Source organism: Lithobates pipiens, unplaced genomic scaffold (assembly GCF_037356315.1).
Source record: "Lithobates pipiens isolate NorthernLeopardFrog02 unplaced genomic scaffold, aLitPip1_a1.2 Scaffold_16, whole genome shotgun sequence".
NCBI lineage: Eukaryota > Metazoa > Chordata > Amphibia > Anura > Ranidae > Lithobates > Lithobates pipiens.
This window is the reverse complement of record NW_027507748.1, coordinates 358799527-358823190: the sequence shown is the minus strand read 5'-3', so window position 1 is coordinate 358823190 and position 23664 is coordinate 358799527. Positions and strand designations below refer to the sequence as shown.

At 43.8% G+C, this 23664-nt stretch overlaps 1 protein-coding gene across 9 annotated transcripts in view; it reads left to right on the top strand.

Annotated features, from left to right (window-relative positions):
• The window catches only part of ADGRB2 (adhesion G protein-coupled receptor B2), a 706559-nt gene extending 685003 nt beyond the window's left edge, over positions 1-21556 (top strand). For all 9 annotated transcript variants that reach the window (XM_077481962.1, XM_077481967.1, XM_077481965.1 and 6 more), the window contains one exon: positions 20744-21556. In XM_077481962.1, the coding sequence (XP_077338088.1) occupies positions 20744-20905 (162 nt within the window). In that variant the 3' untranslated portion in view covers positions 20906-21556. The remainder of the gene's footprint in view (positions 1-20743) is intronic.
• Positions 21557-23664: the final 2108 nt, after the last annotated feature.

Below are 23664 nucleotides of genomic sequence, written 5' to 3'. Positions count from 1 at the left end.
ACGGCACATTTCTTATGTATGAAGTTGAACCTAAAGAATAATGGTTTTGTACTCAAGCCAGTGGCTCTGTTTAATTTCTGTCTCCTGAAGATAATAAAATATTAATGCAAATCAGAGATTACTTTAATTAAAAATAAAAGAGCAATTACAGAGTACCCACTGCCATGTGATTTAGTGCAGCATTATTTTTCATGTCTCTTTGCTGTGTTAGTGTTAAACCTTTGTAATGGCATTTTTTAGCTGCCGGCTACCTGAATACAAAGTGTAAAATTACCAAAAACTTATATGCCAGGTGTAGATGGATCCCAGTTAGCTGAATCAACCGATTGCTTCTGACTTAAAGTGACACTAAACCAGTGTTCAATATTTTTATTCAATTAAAGCAAAAATATGGACAATCAGTACCGAATGAGAAATGTCATTGGTTGCCATGAGTAAAATAACAGTACAACATCAGTGTGATATTCAGTAAGATTGACCAAAAAGAAGGAGTCGAATGGGGTAAAACACATTTGAGGTGTCGTAACAACAATATACCCAATATTCCTGCGCTTAAAGGGTCTCGAGAGCGGCTACCATGGAGAGGTATTTGTAAGTGAGACTACTTATTGCCACTGAAGGTATGCCAAATGGTAAAATATACCCCAAATTGATTAACCCATATAACATTCGAATTGTTGCCCGTTTCTCGGGGACAGATGATAAAGAACACACATAAATAGGTATTGTGACCCTATTGCACAATACTGAATATAGCTGTACAGACCAGGCCCGATAATATTAGAGGGCCTGCTCTCTTGGTAAAAATTGAGTATAGCAATAGGGTCAAAAACATCCAACCTAAGAGACAACCTACTAATTGGCCAGAGAATCTGGGAAAGGTTCCAGAAACTCTGAGGTAACTGTAGTTAGTAAGGAGTTAGGAGAGGAACACGTTGATAGAAAGGAAGAGAAGCAATGGAAGATGAAGATGGAATATAAGAGAACAGTAGAAGGGGGAGATACCTGTGCGGGATACATCTTACAATGTCAAGATACAATAAAATAGAAAGTTATATGCTGGATTAAAGGGCGACTTTCATTTAGGTAGCCCAGGGTTCCCAGGTCAGCTCAAATTTCTGAATTCTGTAGAATGCTTATCATCTTTTCTTGTGACATTATCCAAGATATTTTTCATTTGCCATATTAAATTCTATAAAAGGGCTCTTTCAAGCTATTGGAATTTTAGCTCCGATTAAGTTAAACCTAATCAAATTTTGAGTAGATTTAGCTATTCATGATTGAGAAGAGCTGTCTTGCGGTCCTGAGGCACCAAAACGCCAGTTATCTTGCGGATTAAATGAATGATTTGATTCCAGACCCTCTGATTCTGGGGCACTGCCAAACGATGTGCAGCAGTGGACCAGAATGCCCACATTCTCTAAAGCATAAAGGAGACACTGCAGGATATATTTTTGCAAGGCAAGCAGTACCATGTACCAGCGGGAAATTACTTTCAAGTTAGCTTCTACCAGAGATATATTTTGGATAACCTTAAAGGAATGCCTGAAACAGAGATGCCATAAATTTACATCCCAGTCAAAATCAAGATCTCATTCCCATCCTAGCATATAAGAGGCTTTATCCATGGTCTCCACTAAGGCCGAATAGATAAAAGAAATACCTCCTCTCATCTTCAAGACTTTAGAGCAACCCTGTTCTTAAGCTATCACTGTTAAAGGTATGGGTTTCGTAACCCAAATCAAATTTGGAAAATGGGAAATTTGGGTGAAGTGAAACTTCTCACAGAGTGGCATCTCTAATTTACTAACACAGTAGCTTAAAGAAAGTGGACCTGAGTTAATGAGAGTTAATAAAGTGCCTCTATAAACCTTTGTCTGTACACTAAGGTTCGGTTCGCACCAGAACCTGCGAACAGTCCTAAACTTTGTGTGAACTTTAGAACCATATTAAAGTCTATGGGACTCGAACGTTCAAAATCAAAAGTGCTAATTTTAAAGGCTTATGCAAGTATAAGCAAGTTATTGTCCTAAAAGTATTTGGGGACCTGGGTCCTGCCCCAGGGGACATGTATCAATGCAAAAAAAAGTTTTAAAAATGGCAGTTTTTTCAGGAGCAGTGATTTTAATAATGCTTAAAGTGAAACAATAAAAGTGTAATATTCCTCTAAATTTAGTACCTGGGGGGTGTGTATAGTGCCTGTAAAGGGGCGCATGTTTCCCATGCTTAGAACTGTCCCTGCACAAAGTGTAATTTCTGCAGGAAAAAAAAGTCATTTAAAAGCACTCGCAGCTATAATGAATTGTCGGCTCCCCGTAATACGGAGAACAGTCAATGAAAGTCATTGATAAAAAAAAATCAAAAAAAAAATCATGGGGTTCCCCCCAAATTCAATTACCAGGCCCTTCAGGTCTGGTATGTATATTAAGGTATCTGACGCAAGGGGAAAGCCAGGCTTCCGGAGTGATGTATGGGTGACCCCGCATGTTTCCATTACATCAGAGGGGGGCGAGGTCACCCGCACATCACTGGGGAAGCCCGGCTTTCCCCTTGCGTCAGAGGGGGTGGGGTCAGGTGACGGGTGGCCCCGTCCTCCTCAGCTAAGATGTGTCAGGCTGCCGGGATTACCAGAGTGTCTGGTGGAGACAGGATGGATGCCCTGCGCTGGAACATTGGGAGAGATCACCCATGGCTGGACCCCAGAGAAGAGATCAGATCACCCTTCGCTGGACCCCGGAGAAGAGATCACCCATCGCTGGATAGCATGAGTGGATTACTACCACTGGATTCTTTTTTTTTTCTTTTTAATAAAGAACTTTTCTGAACAGTGTGTGTGTGTTTTTTAACAATTTTTTACACTTTCTTTTTTAAATGGTAGGCCCTTACCATTTCAAATGGGGGGCGGGATCTGGGTGTCCCCTTGTTAAAGGGGGCTTCCAGATTCTGATAAGCTCTGATAAGCTCATCCCTACTGTCCGCCAGGTAGCTAATGTAGGGAATCACATAATGCTATCGAGTGAGACAAAGTTGGGGAGAGTATCGGGGGTAAGGATTTAAGGTCACTCCTAGATAGTCTATAGTGAAGTTTGGGATTGATTGTCTCTCCATTGCAACCCAATCAGATTTGGCACCTTTGGAATAGAAAATAGAGATCTGAGCCAAATGAGCTGCCTGGTAGTACCACAAGAGATTGGAGAGTCCTAATCCTCCCTGAAATTTGGATCTGTGTAGTATATGTTTAGAGAAACGGTGTCCATTCTTCCCCCGCACAAATTGGACGATGGATGATTGCAGTTTAGAGATCTGGGCCTTGATAACTGGGATAGGAAGCAGAACAAGTAAAGGATAGGGGATAATGATGTAATTTTGATAGCATGGATTATGCCTAGCCAGGAAAGTCCTAGGGATGACCAGTATGACAGGTCAGTAGAGAGTTTCTTGATAAGAGGTGGGTAATTAATGCCATATAGCTGGTCTATAGAAGAGGCCAAGCTAATTCCCAAGTAGGGGATTGACTTATTGTCCCAAGTGAAAGAGAAATGGTCCTGCAGGCGATCCACCAGAGTGGGTGGGGTTGATACATTCAGGGCCTGAGATATGGACATGTTGACTTTAAGGCCGGAGACTTGGCCAAAATCATGTAGCAATTAAAAAATGTTAGGAGTTAAGATGAAGGGAGAGGTAACGAATAACAGTATATCGTCCATGAAAAGGGCATATTTATGTGTAAACGGTCCGCAACGGATGCCTTGGATATTAGGGTGATTTCTGATCACTATAGCCAAGGTCTCTATCACTATAGCGAATAGTAGAGAGGATAGTGGATATCCTTGTCTAGTCCCTCTAGCTATAGGAAAGGATTCTGAGTAAATGCCTTGCATTCTTACTTGAGCGTAAGGGTGAGAGTAGAAAGCTTGTAACACTCTAGTGAAGTTAGGACCGAAGCTCCATCTGTTGAGGATAGAGAATAGGAAGGGCCAAGAAACTGTGTCAAACGTCCTTCTGAAGGTCTTAGGATTGTAAGTATCCCTCCTGAGGAGGGCCCCCATTCCATCCCGACTTCATCAGAGAAATCACATCTATCGCTTTGCTTACCTACCAGGTATTAAACCCACCTGGTCTTTATGTGCATAATTACCTATGAAAGAGGCTAAACGGTTGGATAAGCATTTTGATAAGATTTTCAAATCCTTATTGACCAGACATATAGGTCTGTAGTTCTCCACTTCACTATGGTCCTTATCTGGTTTTGGTATAACGGAGATAAATGCCAGGTTGGTGGCAGGGTCTGAAGTTTTACCTTTGTTCAGGGCATTAAAATAAAGTACCATATAAGGAGATGTTTGCAAATGCTTTATAGTAACAGTTACAGAATTCTGTCAGGTCCGGGTGCAGACCCATTATGGAGCCCCTTAATAACCTCTAAGCCCACGTACACACAGTCGGAGATTTTGCCAACCAAATCCGTCGGATTGTGTCCGAAACTGTTGCATACACACGGTCGGGCCAAGTTGGCGAAATATCCGATCTTTCAGAACGTGATGACGTAATTTCGTTACGATGGGACTACATTCAGGCTAGTAGCCAATAGCTTTGATGTAGGAATTTTATCTGAGCATGCGTGGCACTTGGTCCGATGAAAATGCTCTACACATGATCGGATTAGGTCCGTCCGGCCCAGTTGGTCGGGACATATTTCCAACATGTTGGAAAATTGGGTCGGACGGAGATTCGGACGGAATCAGTCCAATGCATACCACACACAGTCGGATTATCTGACGACACGGTCCGATAAGACTCATTCCGACAGATTCTCCGACCGTGTGTACAAGGGCTAAGAGTTCGGATTCTGAGACAGGAGATTCAAGAAGGGAGCGATGGTCATCCTTGAGAGTTGGAAGGGAGATCACTTCCAGGAAGCCCTTGATGCTTCTAGGGTCCTCGCCTTTGTCCTTACTATATAGTTTGAAATAAAAAGAGTGGAACGTTTCCATGATGCGGCTAGGATTTTGAGTAATATCGCCCTTCAGAGCCCTAATTTTAGGGATGGAGATCTCACGATATGTAGGGGTCAGTTTATTTGCTAGTTTCTAGCCTATTTTGTTTTCTTGTGTATAGAAACGCATCTTGCCATCTCAGACTTTTTTCAGCAGCCGAGGAAAGGACTAGGCTTAAAGCTAGTTTAGCTGTATCAAGTTTGGCTAACGTGGCTATAGTGAGGTTACATTTGTGGGCTTTGCTGAGTGATTTGAACTCCTCATCAAGCTTGTCTGTGTATACCTGACGCTTCCGTTTTAATTGAGAGGCTAACTGAATTTTTGAAGTTTACCATGGATCACCGCCTTATGAGCTCCCCATAAAGCTCCCGGTGAGATGTCCTCCACATCATTCAGAAGGAAAAACTCCTGTAGCTCCTTCTCTAACATGGTGTATCTAACTGGATCGCTTAGAAGGGATTCGTTGACCCGAAGGAGGAGAAACCTTACTAAGTTTCAACAAAATTAGGGAATGGTCCGACCAAGCTACGTCATGGATAATGGCCTGCGATGCAGTACTAATGTCTAAGGTGGGGTGAAATATATGGTCTATTCTCCCATATGTCTTATGTAAGGCCAAGTAGTGTGTGTAGTCCCATGAAAAAGGGTTCATCTCTCTGCAAATATCCACCAGACCTAGAGTATGGAGAAGCCAGGCTATGCTGAGGCTTTGTTTATGGGGACTTTTTAGCTGGGGTGCCCCTGTGCTCGTTTTGTCCAAAATCTGATCAAAAGCAACATTAGAATCACCTCCCATTACTATCCTTCCCTCAAAGTGAAAGGAGAGGGTTTGTAGCATGTCTAACTTGTTTGGGGCATAATAGGAGATGAATGATTATATGGGCAGCCATAAATATGTCCTTTGACTAGAATATATCAACCTTCCTGGTCCTTGACCAGTTAGGAATGAGCAAAAGAGACTTTTTTGGAAAAAAGGATGGCCACTTTTGGCCTCTGAAGTTGCTAAGTAGTGAGCGGGATATTTATGGTGCAAAAACACTGGATTAAACTTCTCTGAACACAGGATCGGTATTGACTGATCCTGTCAACCTAACAATTTAGATAGAAATATAAAAGTACTTGTGTGTCCTGAAATATTCAGGGTGCTGTCCTGTTGTCCCAAGGAGAACTGGAACCCTTGAGTTTCAACAGGGGGAGGAGCACTAATACCTCTCCAGCCTATAAGCCTCGATTAAACAGAACAGTTGATGACACACACATTTATCTGAAATATATAATGGATCATGGGGTCAGATTCCGACCCTCACAAAATTGAAATGAACTAATATTTAGTAATTTAGACATATCAAAGTAAAATAACTAGTAAACCGTAAGTTGCTGGTGCATAAAAAAATAAGGGGTGGAAAACCTGAGGGAATTCAAGTCTGGAGCAGGCATCCCCCCATAAATGCACGTAGAAAAGGTTATCAATAGCATATCTTGCTTCCCTTCAGAGGCTCGCCCTATAGGGCCAAATATCAGATGAGAAGAGCAAGATGAGGAGATCATAATTACACATTTTGAACTGTAGATCTGACTGATCTCCAACCCAAACCTAAGGGAGAGGATAACCATTTAAAGAAGTGTTAAAGAAACGTTAAAGTCATGTTGTCTCCAAATTAGTGGACATAAGTGAGGACACAGCCAGGAACTTGTAACCTAAGAAGATGTGCTTCCAGCCAAAAGTGGACCAAAATTGGTCAGATGAAAATGCGGGGAGAAAGTTCTTCATTGGGGAGTTGGAGTTCCGAAGCCTTCTTTGTTTCTGCTTCTGCCAGGCGAGGGTCAGGGGACTGACCGAAAGAGGTCACTTGGAAGAACTGTGGTGGTTTGCAGAAGATGAAATGGATTCTTGGGAGATGATGCCCAGTTGTAGCAGTAGATGTTCACCATCTGGAAAGTAGGCAAAGCCATATGTTTTATTGTGAAATTGAAACTGTAGATGGAAAGGGAACGACCACCAATATTTTACAGATTTTTGCGATAATACCTTCAGGAGGGGTTTAAGAGACCTCCAGTGTTGAATAGTTGTGGGGGACAAGTCTGCAAAAATTTTAGTCAGCTTCCCATGTATAGTTAGCTTGTCAGAGTCCTGAGCCTTTCTCATAACTCCACCCTTTACTGAAAAGAAGTATGGTTTTACCACAATATCTCTAGGGAGACCATCCCAGCGAGGGGGTTGGAGAGCTCTGTGAGCTCTGTCCAGCTTCAACCTGTGGTCCAGAATATCTGGAATGAGGTTCTTAATGAGGGACTTAACTGAAACTTGGACATCCAATATCAATTCTGGAAGACCCCGGACAAGAAAAATTATATTATCTACTTCTGTTCTCCAGGTCATCAATATTAGATAATGCTGTGTCCAGTTGTTCCTGTAGTGCCTGAATACAAGTGGTGTTCTGGTTCGCCCGTAACACTGTCTGGTCTACAGTCTGCTCAATGACTTCCATACATGTGCCTAGGCTCTGTAGATCCACTTTAATGTTAGTTATTTGTGCTGCAGTTTGGGCTAAACTGTTTGCCAGCATTTCAGAGAATTTAATGAGGATTTGATTTATGTGAAGTAGCTGGCCTGGGGTGAAGGTAAGCCTGTTGCAGAGTGGATAAGTCCACAGGGCTATTGATTTGGTGAGTTCAGAAGCTCATGAAAGGATCTGCCCAGGAGTGATTCTGTGGAAGCAGGGGAGGCTGCTGGGAGGAGAAGGGCCCTTACTGGTGTGGCTGGGGTTCCATAAGGATCCTGAGGTGCAGGGATAGGGTCCGCAATGGACTCTGTGTCCTCCTGTTCTCCTCCTGTGTGAGTTGTGGCCGCCATCCTGGACGTTCCCTAAGCCTGATCCCCAAAGCAGAGCTGGTGGGAGACCCCGCTCTTAGGCTGCCCGCCCGAAATGCGGGAAAGAGCTCTGACGTGTTCAGAGATTGGGCGGATTGTGAGGGATGTGACTAGGGATGAGCCGAACACCCCCCGGTTCGGTTCGCACCAGAACTTTCGAACGGACCCCAAATTCGTACGAACTTTAGAACCCCATTGAAGTCTATGGGACTCGAACGTTCGAAATTAAAAGTGCTAATTTTAACGGCTAATATGCAAGATACTGTCCTAAAAAGGGTTTGGGGACCTGGCTCCTGCCCCAGGGGACATGGGTCAATGCCTAAAATGTTTTTAAAAATGGCCGTTTTGGCGGGAGCACTGATTTTAATGACGATTAAAGTGAAAAAAAAAGTGAAATATTCCTTTAAATATGGTGCCTGGGGGGTGTCTGTAGTATGCCTGTGAAGTGTCACGTGTTTCCCGTGTTTAGAACAGTCCCTGCACAAAATGACATTAAACAGAAATAACATCATTTAAAACTGCTTGCGGTTTTAATGTTATATCGGTTTCCTGCAATATGGTTGAAAATCATTGAGAAAAATGGCATGGGTAGCCCTCCCTGCCCATTACCAGCCCCTTTGGGTCTTGTACGCATATTAAGGGGAACCCAGTACCCATATTAAAAAAAAGGAAATGCGTGTGGCCCCCAGGCCCTATATACTCAGAACAGCAGTATACAGGCGGTGCAAACAAGACAGGGACTGTGTAGGTTTGTTGTGTTAAGTTGAATCTGTTTGTAATTTTCAACTGGTACATTTTTAAAGTGTAGCTCCAGTCAAAAAAACTATTTTTAAGCTTTTTGGAAAACATAGGGAAGGGTTATCACCCCTGTATAATTTGTTTTGTCGTACATCTTTTTTCATCTCACTTGCTGTTGTCTCCTTCCGTTTGCAAGTAGGAGATGTTTGTAAGTTGGATGTTTGAAAGTAGGGGCCTGCCCTATATGCTCTGCAGAAATGGCGGAACAAGGTGTTGGTTTTGCCACAACATTGTAAGCCCTCAAAGTGACTCTTGGTGGGCACTGGAGCGCCCTGCTGTGAACGATTATATCAAGAATTGTAATTACATGCCATTGTTGAACAGTGGTAGAAAAATTGACCTTTGGTGGTTGTGGTGCTGGTGCCACAACACTATAAGTCCTCACAGTTACTCTGGGTGGGCACAGGAAGGGGCCCTCCTGTGAAATATTATATCAAGAATTGTAATTACATGTCCCTGTTAAAGAGGGCAGAAAAATTGGGCCTTAGGCACTGCTGCTGGTGCCACCACACTGCAACCTCTCTCATATACTCTAGTTTTATTGCAGGAATTAGCCCTGCTGCACAGCATTGTATCAAAAATTGTAATTAAACGCCCCTGTTAAACAGGGGCAGAAAAATTTGGCTGATGGCATCGCCCAGAACCAGAAATGTTCTTCCAACATATCAGCGGAGGAGGAAGAGGATAGACAATCAACATAACAGGACAGTCACTCAGCATCAGCATAGGCAGTCTTGAAGGGATGTGATATTTCAAAAAAAATTATTCGGTTACATCAGCTTCAGGTGCTTGGTAGCTGTGGGTGATCCAAGACTGATTCATCTTGATGAAGGTCAGTCGATCAACTGATTCGGTGGACAGGCGCACCCTGTGATCGGTAACAAAGCCACCAGCAGCACTGAAGGTGCGTTCTGAAAGAACGCTGGATGCAGGACAGGCCAGTAGCTCAATTGCATACTGTGCAAGCTCTGGCCAGTGATCCATCCTCAAGACCCAGTAAGCCAGAGGATTTTTGGTGGGAAAGGTGTCCAAGTCTGACCTTGCCCCTAGGTATTCCTGCACCATATAAATCAGACGCTGGTGATGGTTGTTGGAACCGATCATACCTTGGGGCTGCGGACTAAAAAATTGTCTGAAAGCATCAGTCACACGGCCACCTTCTCCACCGCTCCTTTTGACCGATGCCTCAGCAACACGTTGTCCAGGACCAGGAGTTTGTAACCTCCCAGTCTCTGGGAACGCGTTGCACAGACCTTTCTGCAAGGCCTCCCGGAGATGTCTCATCCTCTGCTCCCTCTGCGATGGCAAGATAAGGTCGGCAACCTTACCCTTGTACCGTGGATCAAGGAGAGTGGCCAGCCAGTAATGGTCCCTCTCCTTGATCCGAAGAATACGAGGATCCTTCCGCAGGCTTTGCAGGATTAGGGAGGCCATGCAGCGTAGGTTAGCTGAGGCATTCGGACTGGAGTCCTCTGGGTCACTAAGGACAACATGATCCGCAGCTACCTCCTCCCAGCCACGTACAAGTCCACGTGTTTCTTGGGACTGTAAATCATCCCTACAAGACTGCTGCTGCTGCTGCTGCTGATGCTGAGTGCCAGCCTCCACCTCCATGCTGACACAATCATCCTCCTCCTCCTCTTCCTCCTCCTCATCCTCTTCCTGTGTGATGGGTGGCACAGCAGGAACACTGTCTGGATAAAGGGGGCCTCCTCCTCTTCCTGGCTCTGTTCTGCCTCAAGTGCCATGTCCATTATTCCACGCAGCGTATGCTCCAAGAGGTGGACAAGAGGTACAGTGTCACTGATGCCTGCACTGTCACTGCTCACCATCCTTGTGGCCTCCTCAAACAGTGACAGGACAGTGCATGCATCCCTGATCATGCCCCACTGGCGTGGTGAGAAAAAACCGAGCTCCCCTGACCCTGTCCTGGTGCCGTAGTCGCACAGGTACTCATTGATGTCCCTCTGCTGCGTGTGCAGCCGCTGCAGCATGGCCAACGTTGAGTTTCACCTGGTGGGCATGTCACATATAAGGCGGTTCTTGGGCAGGTTCAACTCCTTTTGGAGCTCAGCCAGCCAAGCACAGGCATTAAATGATCGGCGGAAATGCACACATACTTTCCTGGCCTGCTTCAGGACATCCTGTAAGCCGGGGTACCTGCCCAAGAACCGCTGCACCACCAGGTTAAGGACGTGAGCTACACAGGGCACATGGGTCAGTTGTCCCTGTCAGAGGGCAGAGAGGAGGTTGGTGCCATTATCGCAAACCACCATTCCTGGCTTAAGCTGGCGTAGTGTCAACCACCTCTCGGCCTGCCCCTGCAGAGCTGACAAAACATCCGCCCCAGTGTGGCTCCTGTACCCAAATAAACCAGCGCAAGCACGGCATGGCATCGTTTTGCCTGCGTACTTGCGTAGCCCCTGGAACGCCTACGGAGCACCGCTGGTTCTGAGGACAGAGCACTGGAAGAGGCCATGGAGGAAGAAGAAGAGGAGGGGGTGGAGGAGAGAGGTGTGTCACAACCAATAGTAGCATTTTGGAGGTGTGGTGGCGGAACAACCTCCAACACTACTGCACCTTGTCCTGCATCCTTCCCAGCTGCCAGAAGAGTGACCCAATGGGCCGTGAAAGACAGGTAACGTCCCTGTCCATGCCTGCTGGACCATGAGTCAGTGGTAATATGCACCTTACCGCTGACCGCCCTGTCCAGCGAGGCAAGGACATTGCCTTCCACATGCCGGTAGAGAGCCGTGAGAAAAAGTGGCGTTTGGGGACCTGCCACTGAGGAACCGCACATTGTACAAACTCATGGAAGGGGGCCGAGTCTACCAACTGAAAAGGCAGCAGTTGAAGTGCTAGCAATTTAGCCAAGCTAGCATTCAACTGCTGGGCATGTGGATGGCTGGGAGTGAACTTCTTTCGCCGGTCCAGCAGCTGGGGCAGGGACATTTGCCTGCTATAATCGGACGTGGGTGTACTGCTAGCAGGGTGCCCGGAAGCACTTGGCTGTGACACACCTAATTCTACACCTTCATTCCTCTCAGAGCAGGTTTCAGAGAGGACTGAAGGTCTAGTGGGGTTGGAGATGCCAGCTGATGAGGAGCAAGGAGAGGTCCGCTTTGTTCTTTGGTGTGGGTCTTTAAAGTACGCTTGCCAACGAGCAGCATGGCAGGTCAACATATGTCTGGTCAAGCATGTGGTTCCCAAGCGGCTGATGTTTCGGCCACGTGAGATACGCTTGACACATATGTTGCAAATAGCAGCGGTGCGATCTGATGCACTCGTCTCAAAAAAGGCCCACTCCAAAGAACTTTTAGAATAACGCGCAGAGGCAGCGCCCTGCACAGGCGGAGCTCTGTGGTGTGATTCAGTCGGTGTGCTGCCCCTAAGCTGGCCCCCGAGGGCATCCTGCCTCGTTGGACATGTGCCTCCTCCTCCTCCTCCTCTCTCCTACCAGGCACCCACGTGGAGTCAGTGCCCTCATCATCCCCTCCCTCTTCATCGCTGTAGCAAACCTGGCAATATGCTGCGGCTTGTGGAACATGACTGCCAGATTGCTGTCCTTCTTGAGCATCCCCTCTCTCTGCATTCACGCTACTGCCTTCCTCTAGCTGAGTGTCATCATCAGAGCCTACAAAACACTGGGCATCCTCCTGGAGCATGTACCCAACACTGTGCTCAAAGAGTTCAGGAGACTCCTCAGGAGGACGTGGTGGGTCTAGGGAAGGAGTCACTGATGATGACATTGAGACGAGGGAAGACGATGCGTTGGCAGCTGCTTTGCTAGTACCCTGAGACTGGGTGAGAGAGGATGAGGAGGATCAAGAGGGCTTGGTCATCCACTCTACCAAGTCGTTGGCATGTTACGGTTCAACATGTCCAGCTGCCGAAAAGAAGGACAAGCTTGTCCCATGGCCACGTGCTGATGACAATGCACCGCGTCCACGACCAGCACTGTTGTCTCTAGACACAGAGCCTGCTTGCCCTCTTTTATCGGCTCGCGCCTGTCTGCCTCTCCTTGCTGGCCTTCCAGACATGGTAATGGCCTGAAGGGAGTTGGGTAAAACAGCAGTTGGGTAGTGTATATTGTGCTGGAGGTACACAACACCCACTAACTCCTGCAGATGCCTTTATTATAGAACACCAGAGATAAAGGGGTATACTGTAATGGAGTCACACAACACCCACTAAGCCCTGCAGATGGCTCTATTAGAGAACAGCAATAAAGGGTAGATACAGGTGTATATTGTGCTGGAGGCACACAACACCCACTAACTCCTGCAGATGCCTTTATTATAGAACACCAGAGATAAAGGGGTATACTGTAATGGAGTCACACAACACCCACTAAGCCCTGCAGATGGCTCTATTAGAGAACAGCAATAAAGGGTAGATACAGGAGTATATTGTGCTGGAGGCACAAAACACCCACTAACTCCTGCAGATGCCTTTAATATAGAACACCAGAGATAAAGGGGTATATACAGATGTATACTGTGCTGTGCTGGAGGCACACACAACTTCCAATAACTCCTGCAGATGGCAAGTGGGTTCAAATAGAGAAGAGCTATGTAGTTGGATATAGCGGTGTGTACTGGGTACAGAGCACGCAGACAGCACGCACAAGCTCCTAACGCTACTGACTGCAAGCTCTATTATAAAAGATAGATCACTAGCTATATAGGTGAGGTGAATATAGCGGTGTATACTGCGGTCAGGGCACGCAGACAACAACCACTACAGAAGAGCAAGATCGAAAATCGGCCGATAACGATCGGTGTATACTGTGTTGAAGGTACACAGAACACCCACTAACTGCTTCAGACGCAAACACACTACACAAGGCCGCCGCGCTGGCGGCCTTATATAGTGTGGGGCGTGTACTACACAACCTGAGCTATGATTGGCCACATGCATCCTGCCTGTGGCCAATCATGGCTCTCCTCGCTGCTGGCGCTGTGATTGGCAAAGCATGCGGGGGTCACAGTGCATGCTTGGCCAATCAGGAGCCAGCAATGCACTGCGATGACGCAGTGCATTGTGGGCCGTGAGCGCCACACAAATTTGTCGCGAACGGCCCATAACGTTCAGAATTCACTGAACGGGCGAACAGCCGATGTTCGAGTCGAACGTATGTTCGACTCGAACACGAAGCTCATCCCTAGATGTGACCCGCTTGTTCTAGCTGGTGCTGAGGCTGTTACACAGCTGGAGCAGAAGGAGCTCCCGAATCAAGCCGCCATCTCGGGAGCTGCCATGCATGCTCTCAAATATCAATATTTAAACTATAAACATGTAGCTAGTGCTATTAGCAATGTGTTTAAGTTAAAAGTCAAAAAAACATATTTCTCCATTTACATCAAGGTCAGGATAATATAACCCCGCCAGTACAGTGGTCCCCCATACATCAGAGTCTGCAGGATTTCTCCTTACAGTGCACGGGAACTCTGACATAAGGGGAAATGCTGCAGATCATGATCTAAGGGCGAACTGTGATGTAAGGGTGGCTCTGGTGACCAGAGACTTCCTTATGTCAGAGTCCACTGAGTTCCGCTTTATATGAGAGTTCCCACTTACATCAGGGTCTGCAGAATTGCCCTTTACATCAGAGTTCCCCTCTACAGGGTCCACACTGTAAGGGGGAATCCTGCAGACTCTGATGTAAAGAGGAATGCTGGGAACTTTCATGTGGGGGGATGACTCTGGTGACCAGAGACTACCTTTTGGTAGAGTGAATAACTAAGAAAATCCTATGATGGTCATTACTGATGAATAGATGGTTTGAGGTTCCCCGGGAGATGATATATAGGCCTCATTATCCTCATTGGGTTCATGGTAACCAACAGGCCTGTTTGACTTGAGAGGCGTAAGCCCCTTTAAGTCCACGTCATCTGGTAAGCCTCCTCCCGTTACTACGGTGGTGTATGTCATTTTTCTATGCTTTTAAACGTCACATGACAGGCGGGATTTCCACTCTTTAAAGGGATTGTAAAGTTAATTTTTATATTTTTTTTAAATAACAAACATGTTATACTTACCTCCACTGTGCAGTTCGTTTTGCACAGAGTGGCCCCGAACCTGCTCTTCTGGGGTCCCTCGGCGGCTGTGCTTCCTCCCGCAGGTACTTCTCACGTTCATGCGAGCTCCCTCGCATGGTGAGAAGCACCTGCGGGCGCGCTCCCGTGATACAGCTGGCGGCTATAGCGGCTTGCTGTATCACACACGGCCCCGCCCCCCGGCGCTTCGCGTCAGTGGATGTGATTGACAGCAGCGTGAGCCAATGGCTGCGCTGCTTTCCATCCATCCACTCCAGCCAATCAGCGGCCAGGCTGAGTGGTGAAGAAGAACAGCGGGGGAGAGAGCGGGATTTTCGAGGGGTGAGGTAAGTAAAACGGGGGGCTATACTTCACATTTGGATTTTTGATCTACACTATACACTTGGAAGAGTGTGAAGAGTACTCACTTGATAGACTCTAATTTGAATTTAATTGTGTTTTTCTGTTCACATTATTTGTGTAATTTTTATTCACTTTATTGATTTGTCGATATTTTATTATCACATGTACTTAAGGTATACACATGGTTTTTGTCTTTGCAACTTAAGCTCCACACTTTTTTTCGTTTCAAATAAAAAGCCATCTTAAGAAAGTCCATCTCAAAAATAAAGAGAAAAAGAAACGAATGTGCAAAAGCCTTTGTTGAGTAGTTCAACTTGATCTTGAAAGTACAATCCATATGGTAAAGTGGTCACGCTTACTAGATTTGATGGACACATGGTTCAAACAGGCAATCTTGAGGTAACAACCTCAATAGGATCAACGGTGTGGTAAATGGACTCCACCCGATATTGAACAGGGTATTACAGCATTCAAATCAAACTCCAAATGGTACGATGAATCACATCAGATATTGCAATGATACTTTTACACTATATGTAGTGTGTTGGCAGCATATCCATTCTCTATGCGCAATTTTTCTTTATTTTACAGGAAGAATCAATTAACTTCTACAGCGTTCACAGAGCCATGGTAGTTTATTGAGAGCTACAAACCGACAACCACTAAGGCTGCTGGGACTTGTAGTTTTCACACTGTGAACACTGTGAATGAGTAACATGGCTAGGTGGGCAGAGCCCACACAGCCACATGTTCTTTACAATTTTGACAGCAAGAGCAGGGAGAATATCCCTGCTAGCTGTCAGAGTAGAGGATCAAGAGGGAGAGGGGGCGGCCCTTTCATAATATGTTACACCCTGAATATGGGTGTAACATGTTCTGAAAAGTGAACTTATCCTTTAATTAGTGGACGAGAAGGCCTAGCTCAACGCCTCTGCTATAATTCATCCCCAAAGGTGTTCTATTGGGTTGAGGTGCAGGCCAGTTAAGTTCCTCCACCCCAAACTCGCTCATCCATGTCTTTATGGACCTTGCTTTGTGCACTGATGTAAATCACTTGGTGGAGGGGGGATTATGGTGTGTGGTTGTTTTTTCAGGGGTTTTGGGCTTGGCCCCTTAGTTCCAATGAAGGGAAAGCTTAACGCAGGCATGTCCAAAGTCCGGCCCGCGGGCCAGTTGCGGCCCGCGGTCCGGTTTTTAACGGCCCGCCTGCTCTTTCTCAATTTATTGTGCCATGGGAGCAGGGCTGTCAGATCAGCCGATCCCCGGCACTGTGAGAAGCTCCGTGAGCTTCAAAAGTGAAAGTAAAGTGCAGAGGATTGTGCTGTGCTCTCTGCTTCCCCCTACAGTGCAGTACCCGGCTGAATGAGGAAGCTGCAAAGGTACTGTACTACAAGCTAGATTCGGTGTTAAAAAGGCCTTTATTCATGTGTATGTATGTATGTGTGTGTGTATGTGCACATGTGTCTGTATGTGTGAGTGCACATGTGTCTGTATGTGTGTGAGTGCACATGTGTCTGTATGTGTGAGTGTGCACATGTGTCTGTATGTGTGTGTGTGCACATGTGTCTGTATGTGTGTGTGTGCACATGTGTCTGTATGTGTGTGTGCACATGTGTCTGTATGTGTGCACATGTGTCTGTATGTGTGTGTGTGTGCACATGTGTCTGTATGTGTGTGTGTGTGTGTGCACATGTGTCTGTATGTTTGTGTGTGTGCACATGTGTCTGTATGTGTGTGTGCACATGTGTCTGTATGTGTGTGTGTGTGCACATGTGTCTGTATGTGTGCACATGTGTCTGTATGTGTGCACATGTGTCTGTATGTGTTTGTGCACATGTGTCTGTATGTGTGTGTGCACATGTGTCTGTATGTGTGCACATGTGTCTGTATGTGTGTGTGTGCACATGTATCTGTATGTGTGTGTGTGTGCACATGTGTCTGTATGTGTGTGTGCACATGTGTCTGTATGTGTGTGTGTGTGTGTGCACATGTGTCTGTATGTGTGTGTGTGTGTGTGCACATGTGTCTGTATGTGTGTGTGTGTGTGTGTGCACATGTGTCTCTGTGTGTGTGTGTGCACATATGTCTGTATGTGTGTGTGCACATGTGTCTGTATGTGTGTGTGTGCACATGTGTCTGTATGTGTGTGTGTGCACATGTGTCTGTATGTGTGTGTGTGCACATGTGTCTGTATGTGTGTGTGCGCACATGTGTCTGTATGTGTGTGTGCGCACATGTGTCTGTATGTGTGTGTGCGCACATGTGTCTGTATGTGTGTGTGCGCACATGTGTCTGTATGTGTGTGTGTGCACATGTGTCTGTATGTGTGTGTGTGTGTGCACATGTGTCTGTATGTGTGTGTGTGTGTGCACATGTGTCTGTATGTGTGTGTGTGTGTGCACATGTGTCTGTATGTGTGTGTGCACATGTGTCTGTATGTGTGTGTGTGTGCGCACATGTGTCTGTGTGTGTTTTTTTTTATTGCACTGCACCAAAAGCACCCTACATTTTCCAATGTGTGGGGTACCATTAAGAATTAACGGTACCCCCTAAAGTGCAGAGCATTCGTCTGTGTGTTGGGAACGAGTGCGACAAAGGCAAGAGAATTCTTGTTGGGCTGTGTATTAGTGCTCGGATGGACACACTTAGACCGAATTTTCAATGGTTCAAAGAATGTCAGGCAAAATGGTCGGCCCTCAGGCATGTTCACTTCATCAAATCCGGCCCACTTTGAAAAAAGTTTGGACACCCCTGGCTTAACGTGTCCACATATCAAGACATTTTGGACAATTTCATGCTGCAAACTTTGTGGGAACACTTTGGGGATGGCCCCTTCCTGTTCTATTATAACTGCACACCAGTGCACAAAGCAAGGTCCATAAAGACATGGATGAGTGAATTTGGGGTGGATAAACTTGACTGGGCTGCACAGAGTCCTGGCCTTAACCCGATAAAACACCTTTGGGGTGAATTACAGCAGAGACTGCGAGCCAAGCCTTCTCATCCACATCAGTGCCTGACCTCACAAATGCGCTTCTGGAAGAATGGTCAAACATTCCCATAGATACACTCTTAAACCTTGTGGACAGCCTTCCCAGAAGAGTTGAAGCTGTTATAGCTGCAAATGGTGGGCCAACCCAATATTGAACCCTGCAGACTAAGACTGGGATGCCATTAAAGGTCATGTGCCTGTAAAGGAAGGTGACCCAATACTATTGGTAATATAGTGGATTTATGACAAATCAATAGTTTGTTTGTTTTTTTTTGTTTTTCTTACCAAACAGATACAACATATAACAAAACACATTCAGACCAAAAAATCCCACGCCAAAATGAAAAAAATAAAATAAAAAATGTGTGACCAAAAGGTATGCATTTTGAGGGGAAACCCCACATCAAAAAAACAACCTTTGTACTGTTTTTTTAAATTATTTTTGACAGTTTTTTGAGTGAATGAATACCCAGGGGCAGCTGCAGCACTAACATGTTACATGGTTCACCCTGAATATGAGTGTAACATGTTAGAAAGGGGGAACTTACCCCTTATACAAACGTATATAAATCTATGCACATTTTCTGAAAGAGCTGCTAATATGAACATTAGCAAATGTCCTAATCTAGACATCCAGAATACCCTGTAGTCTGTACTTGTCATGCTTTTAGATCATTATTAGTCTAGAGAGAGCTATACTCTGTACGCACTTTCTCTCATCATTGACAGCTAGGATATGATGAGAATGCTGGAAAGTAGATCTGTAATACTTTGAATTTTTACACGTGTATGGCTAATAGAGGCATATTAAAGTTATACAAGGTGTGTCTAAAAAGTTTGGTGAATGGTATCAGAAAATAAACAAAACAGAAGATACAAATTACCTTTATTGGCCTTCAAAATATTAGCCATCATTCACAACACACCTTTTGGCAACGCTCATAAAGCTTCTGGAAACAAAGGCCTTTTTAGGACTCAATCGCAGAAGCACTGTCAAAGGTTCTTGGATTGCCACCACATATGCAAAACATGCACCTTTCGTGGCGCTTTTCAAAAGGTGAAACAGAAGTCTGTAGGTGCCATATCAGGGAAGTACGGTGGATGATCAAGAACAGGTAAGCCACGCTGAGCCAAAAATTGGCACACATTTCTCATCCCCTGTGATGATGGTTTGCAGGAAGGATAGATCCTTGTCACACATGGTAATAAAGACTCCAAAGATTTCCATTCGTTCTGCTTTCTGTTTGTCTGTCAGGTTGTGCAGCACAAACCGGGAACAGATCTTCCACTTACCCAAATCTTCATGGACGATGGTGTGCACCATGTCCTTGCTAATGCCTAATTCCTCCGTCAGCAATTATAGAGTCAGTCACCAAACTCGTGTCAGCATTTGTCGCACTTGCTCGATTATGTCTGGGGTTCTGCCTGTCGACGGGCAACCCGAAGTGGTTCACCCTCAGTCATTTACTTCCCATCACAAAAGTGTTTGAACCAGCCATAAACACATTTTCTGCTTGCGGCTCCCGTCCCGTACACTTGCACCAACATGTCATGCGTCTCGGTCACCATTTTCCCTAATTTGTAGCAGAACTTCATTATCACTCGTTGCTCTGTTGCACATTGACCCTACCTCTCACAGTGACTATGTTTGACTAGCTGCAGCGGGTTTATTCTGACAGTCACGTGTACTCCACACTAGGTGGCGCTTCTCATCATCTCTCTGGATAGCCATGTGCATGCTCGCACCGTTGAGATATCAGACCATTCGCCAAATTTTTTAGACAAACCTCATATATTTACTTAGAGAAATGCAAAAAGCTATAGAAATTGAAAGTAATTAATGGTTTGACGAGAATCTTTTTCTTTGTTTTGCATATCAAAACTCTTGTGGTCCATAGTTCATTTGAAGTTTTGCCATATGACTTTATACTGTAAGCATGCTTGGTTAAAATGAATTGTCAGAATCGTACTTTTTGATTCATGTACAGAAAGTGCTACCATCTTCATTATGACATCCTTTAAAATACATATATCATTTTTTCAATGTATTTGTGCTATAACTTTTTGCGTTTTCTCCATGTCTAATACACTCATCAACGTCATTTGGTTCAGATACAGCCATCAAGATTTTAGAATTAGATATGTCTATTAATGCTACTGGAGGAAGACACATTGAATAACTTCTCTAAATTTAGACTGACCTATCAATTTACTAAGGTCAGACACATCTATCTGAAAACTAGTTTCATTCATTGATTTTTATGCAGTTTCATTTATCAACAGATTATTCTATTGACGGATTCATTAATTCATCTATTGATGTTCCCTCAGTTGCAGCACACAGAAATGTATTAATATATCATAGTGTGCAGCCCGTTTTTCCACTGCTAGGAATGTCACCCATATGGACCATTCATGGAAATGCTCATAAACTAATTACTCTAATGATCTCCACAGGTGCATTTCATTCTATATTGGCAGGTCATATTAATAAGATTCATGGTGGCGTATTAATGGCATCCATACTGAAATAATACACAGAATATAGAAAACAATGTATACATATTTCAATGCCGTAAATAGAAGTGAAAGAAAACCAAATTGTAAATATAATTAATGCATTGTAATAATGTTGGCAATAATATAAATATCTGGTGCCTGACCTCTGATATTGACTTCCCAGGAGAAGACAAGTCCAGCTGGCCCCCATCAGAAGGTTTGGGATAGTTACAGAGCACGCTCATCACAGATCCATGACCGCCTGGGCCTACGCTGTGTAGACTGGGAACAGCCTCCACGTATATCCATGGATATGTCAGATGGCGACTATCAGACTGAAGTATAAGGCAATCTGTCCCTTTGCCTGTGAATTTATCAACCTCTTGGACTCCAGTTAATTGCCCTCGTATACCAGAAAAGTGGTATCAGGGTTTTAAGCAACAGAGGATTACATTTTGCTAATGGAGTACCCACTGAAAAAATGCACTGGAACCTCATGATACAACAGCAGAGTCAAATGAGAGCAAAAAGGGAGAATGATGGTCGATAAACGGAAGAAGTGGCCTTCTGGAACCGCAATGCTCTGATTTTAAGATGGTATATCCAGGATCACTATTCCTGTTTGATCAAGGAGCCAAGCAGCAACAAGCTGTGATTTCTCTTTAAATGCACACATATGTTGTCCTGTCACACAACTTCCTCTGTTCTGCTTCCTGGACATTGCTTGTCAAGTGACCACTTTCTTCCAGTTTTTTTCACCTCCCCCCTCTCCTGCCCCCTGCCATTTTCAGGTAGGGATGAGGAGCTTAGTCATATCATCATGAACTTCTAAAGAAGATCAGCCCAAATAGACTAAACTGACATCTCCAATTCCTTACTGATACTTCTAGGCGATTGGGCAGTGGAAAGGGGGTCAGGTGGCACTGGGTTTTAAAAATGCCTAGAATTTGTTTAAAATGAGATAAAAAAATAAAAAAAAAAACCTTTTGAAACATGATTTGAGGTAAGTTGTTGACTTTTTTAGTGTCTACAAATACTTTGCAATAATATGTTTAATTGGTCTTTTGCATATAGAATATGCCGATAAAGGTTAGAGGACAGCACTGCAAATACAATAAAATATTTATAAAATGCAGCAATGGTCAAGGCCGGTCAAGCCTTCTACATTGGGTAGGTACTCATAGTTACCTATAGCTTGCCATGTAGGCTCCATTCACACTTGTGCAACTTTTCATGTGACTTTGGACACTAAAGTTGCAAGATAAGTCTCACCCCATATTTTCTAATGACTATTGTTCAAACACTACTTTGGTCTGACTTTCATGTGACTTGAGTGCCATAGACTGTAATGTAAACCCTCAAAATTTGCATGCAAGTCGCACCTAAATGTTGTAAATTTGACAGTTGTCCAACTTCTTACAGCACACACAGTCACATGTCTGCTCTTTGACCCTTATCTTGGCCTATCCCTGCTGCTGAGAAGCCTTGCCCGAGCTCATTGTCCATTCATCTGTGTTCCCAGTGTTCCTTGGGCAGAAAAATGAGCTCTAGAAGAGGTTAGTGATAAAAGGATATTCTAGACAATGAGGAGCTGACCAGGCTCGTGTGTGTGCGCCCAGCTATCTATGATCTGCAGAACCCAATTATAAAGATAAGGCTAAGTGGAAATTGAGCATGGGTGGAGGTTGCTGGATCTACCTTCAAGATTGGGATGCCTGATCAGTCAGAGAACAGTCAGCAATACCCTTTTATAACTAGAAGTCATTGATACCTACTGAAGATGCCCAGGCCAAGTTTAGCAGTATCATTCCATGATGGGTAATTTGACAACTCTATTTGCCTTATTTTTTTCATACATTTTTTAGGGGCATACAGGGCTTTTGTTTGGTAAGCCAGTTTAATAAAACTGCTGCTCTATTTTTTACTATTAAACACTCATAAATGTACAAAATTTAAACTAATTTATATTTTTTAATACTGCAGTGCCAGTAGTAAAAAGCTAATGGAACTGCAAATGCCATTGCAGCCAAAACGTGATAGATAGTGTTTGTCTGCAGGCTGAAATTTTCTATTTTTTTTCTTTTTACATCTTCCAACTTGCATGTTATAGCTGATAGCTAACATAGTGATCATATGAATGAAAACCACCTTAATTGGATCCTGATTGTCAGTAGGGACATGAGATGTTAGCGACAGCCGGGATTACGAGCCACCAGTGCTCAGTATTGGCTTCACGCCCTCAAAGGGGAAATTTTTTTTTTTCCCTAGAGCATCCCAGAGCATCCTGTTCTGGGATGCTTGTTTGGCAAATTTATTAGACATGTGCTGGTTGAAAAAATTAGTTTCCATTCATTTTGATCTGTTATTTAAATAAATTAGTTGAGTTAAATTTGTTACATTCGTTTTTGGAATTCGTTTAGTTAATCTCATATTCTAATTTGAAAAATTTGACCGAATTGAAAAATTCAACTGCATTGCAAAAAAAAATCAAAAAAAGTTATCGAATCAATATTCAAATTCGAAAACACATTCAAATTAATTTTTTACTGATTATATATACTGAAAAGCCATCTTCTGAAATTCATAATTTCGAATAGAATGAATTTGATTACAAAAGATTAGAAAATAAGAGGATAGACTAGAAAATAAGAGAATAGAAAAACAATATAATAGTATAGAATATGATATATAACCATCTTCCGAAATCTGAATTTGAATACAAAAGAATAGAATATAATACAAAAGAATAGAATAGAATAGAATAGAAAAGCAATAGAACAGCATCAAATAAAACAGAGCATATAACCATCTTCTGAAATTCAAATTTGAATAAAAAAAATTATAATAGAAAACAATAGAATAGAAAATAAGAGAATAGAATAGAAAATAATAGAACAAAAAATCTATAGAATGGAATAAAATAAAATAGAAAGAATATAATGGTTATGTTCTTTCTATTTTATTCTATACTATATTAACTGTTTTTATATTCTATTTTATTTTCTATTCAATTCTTTTCTATTATAATCATTTCTATTCAAATTTATTCTATTCACAATTTAAATTTCTGAAGATGGTTATATTCTTTATATTTTATTCTATTCT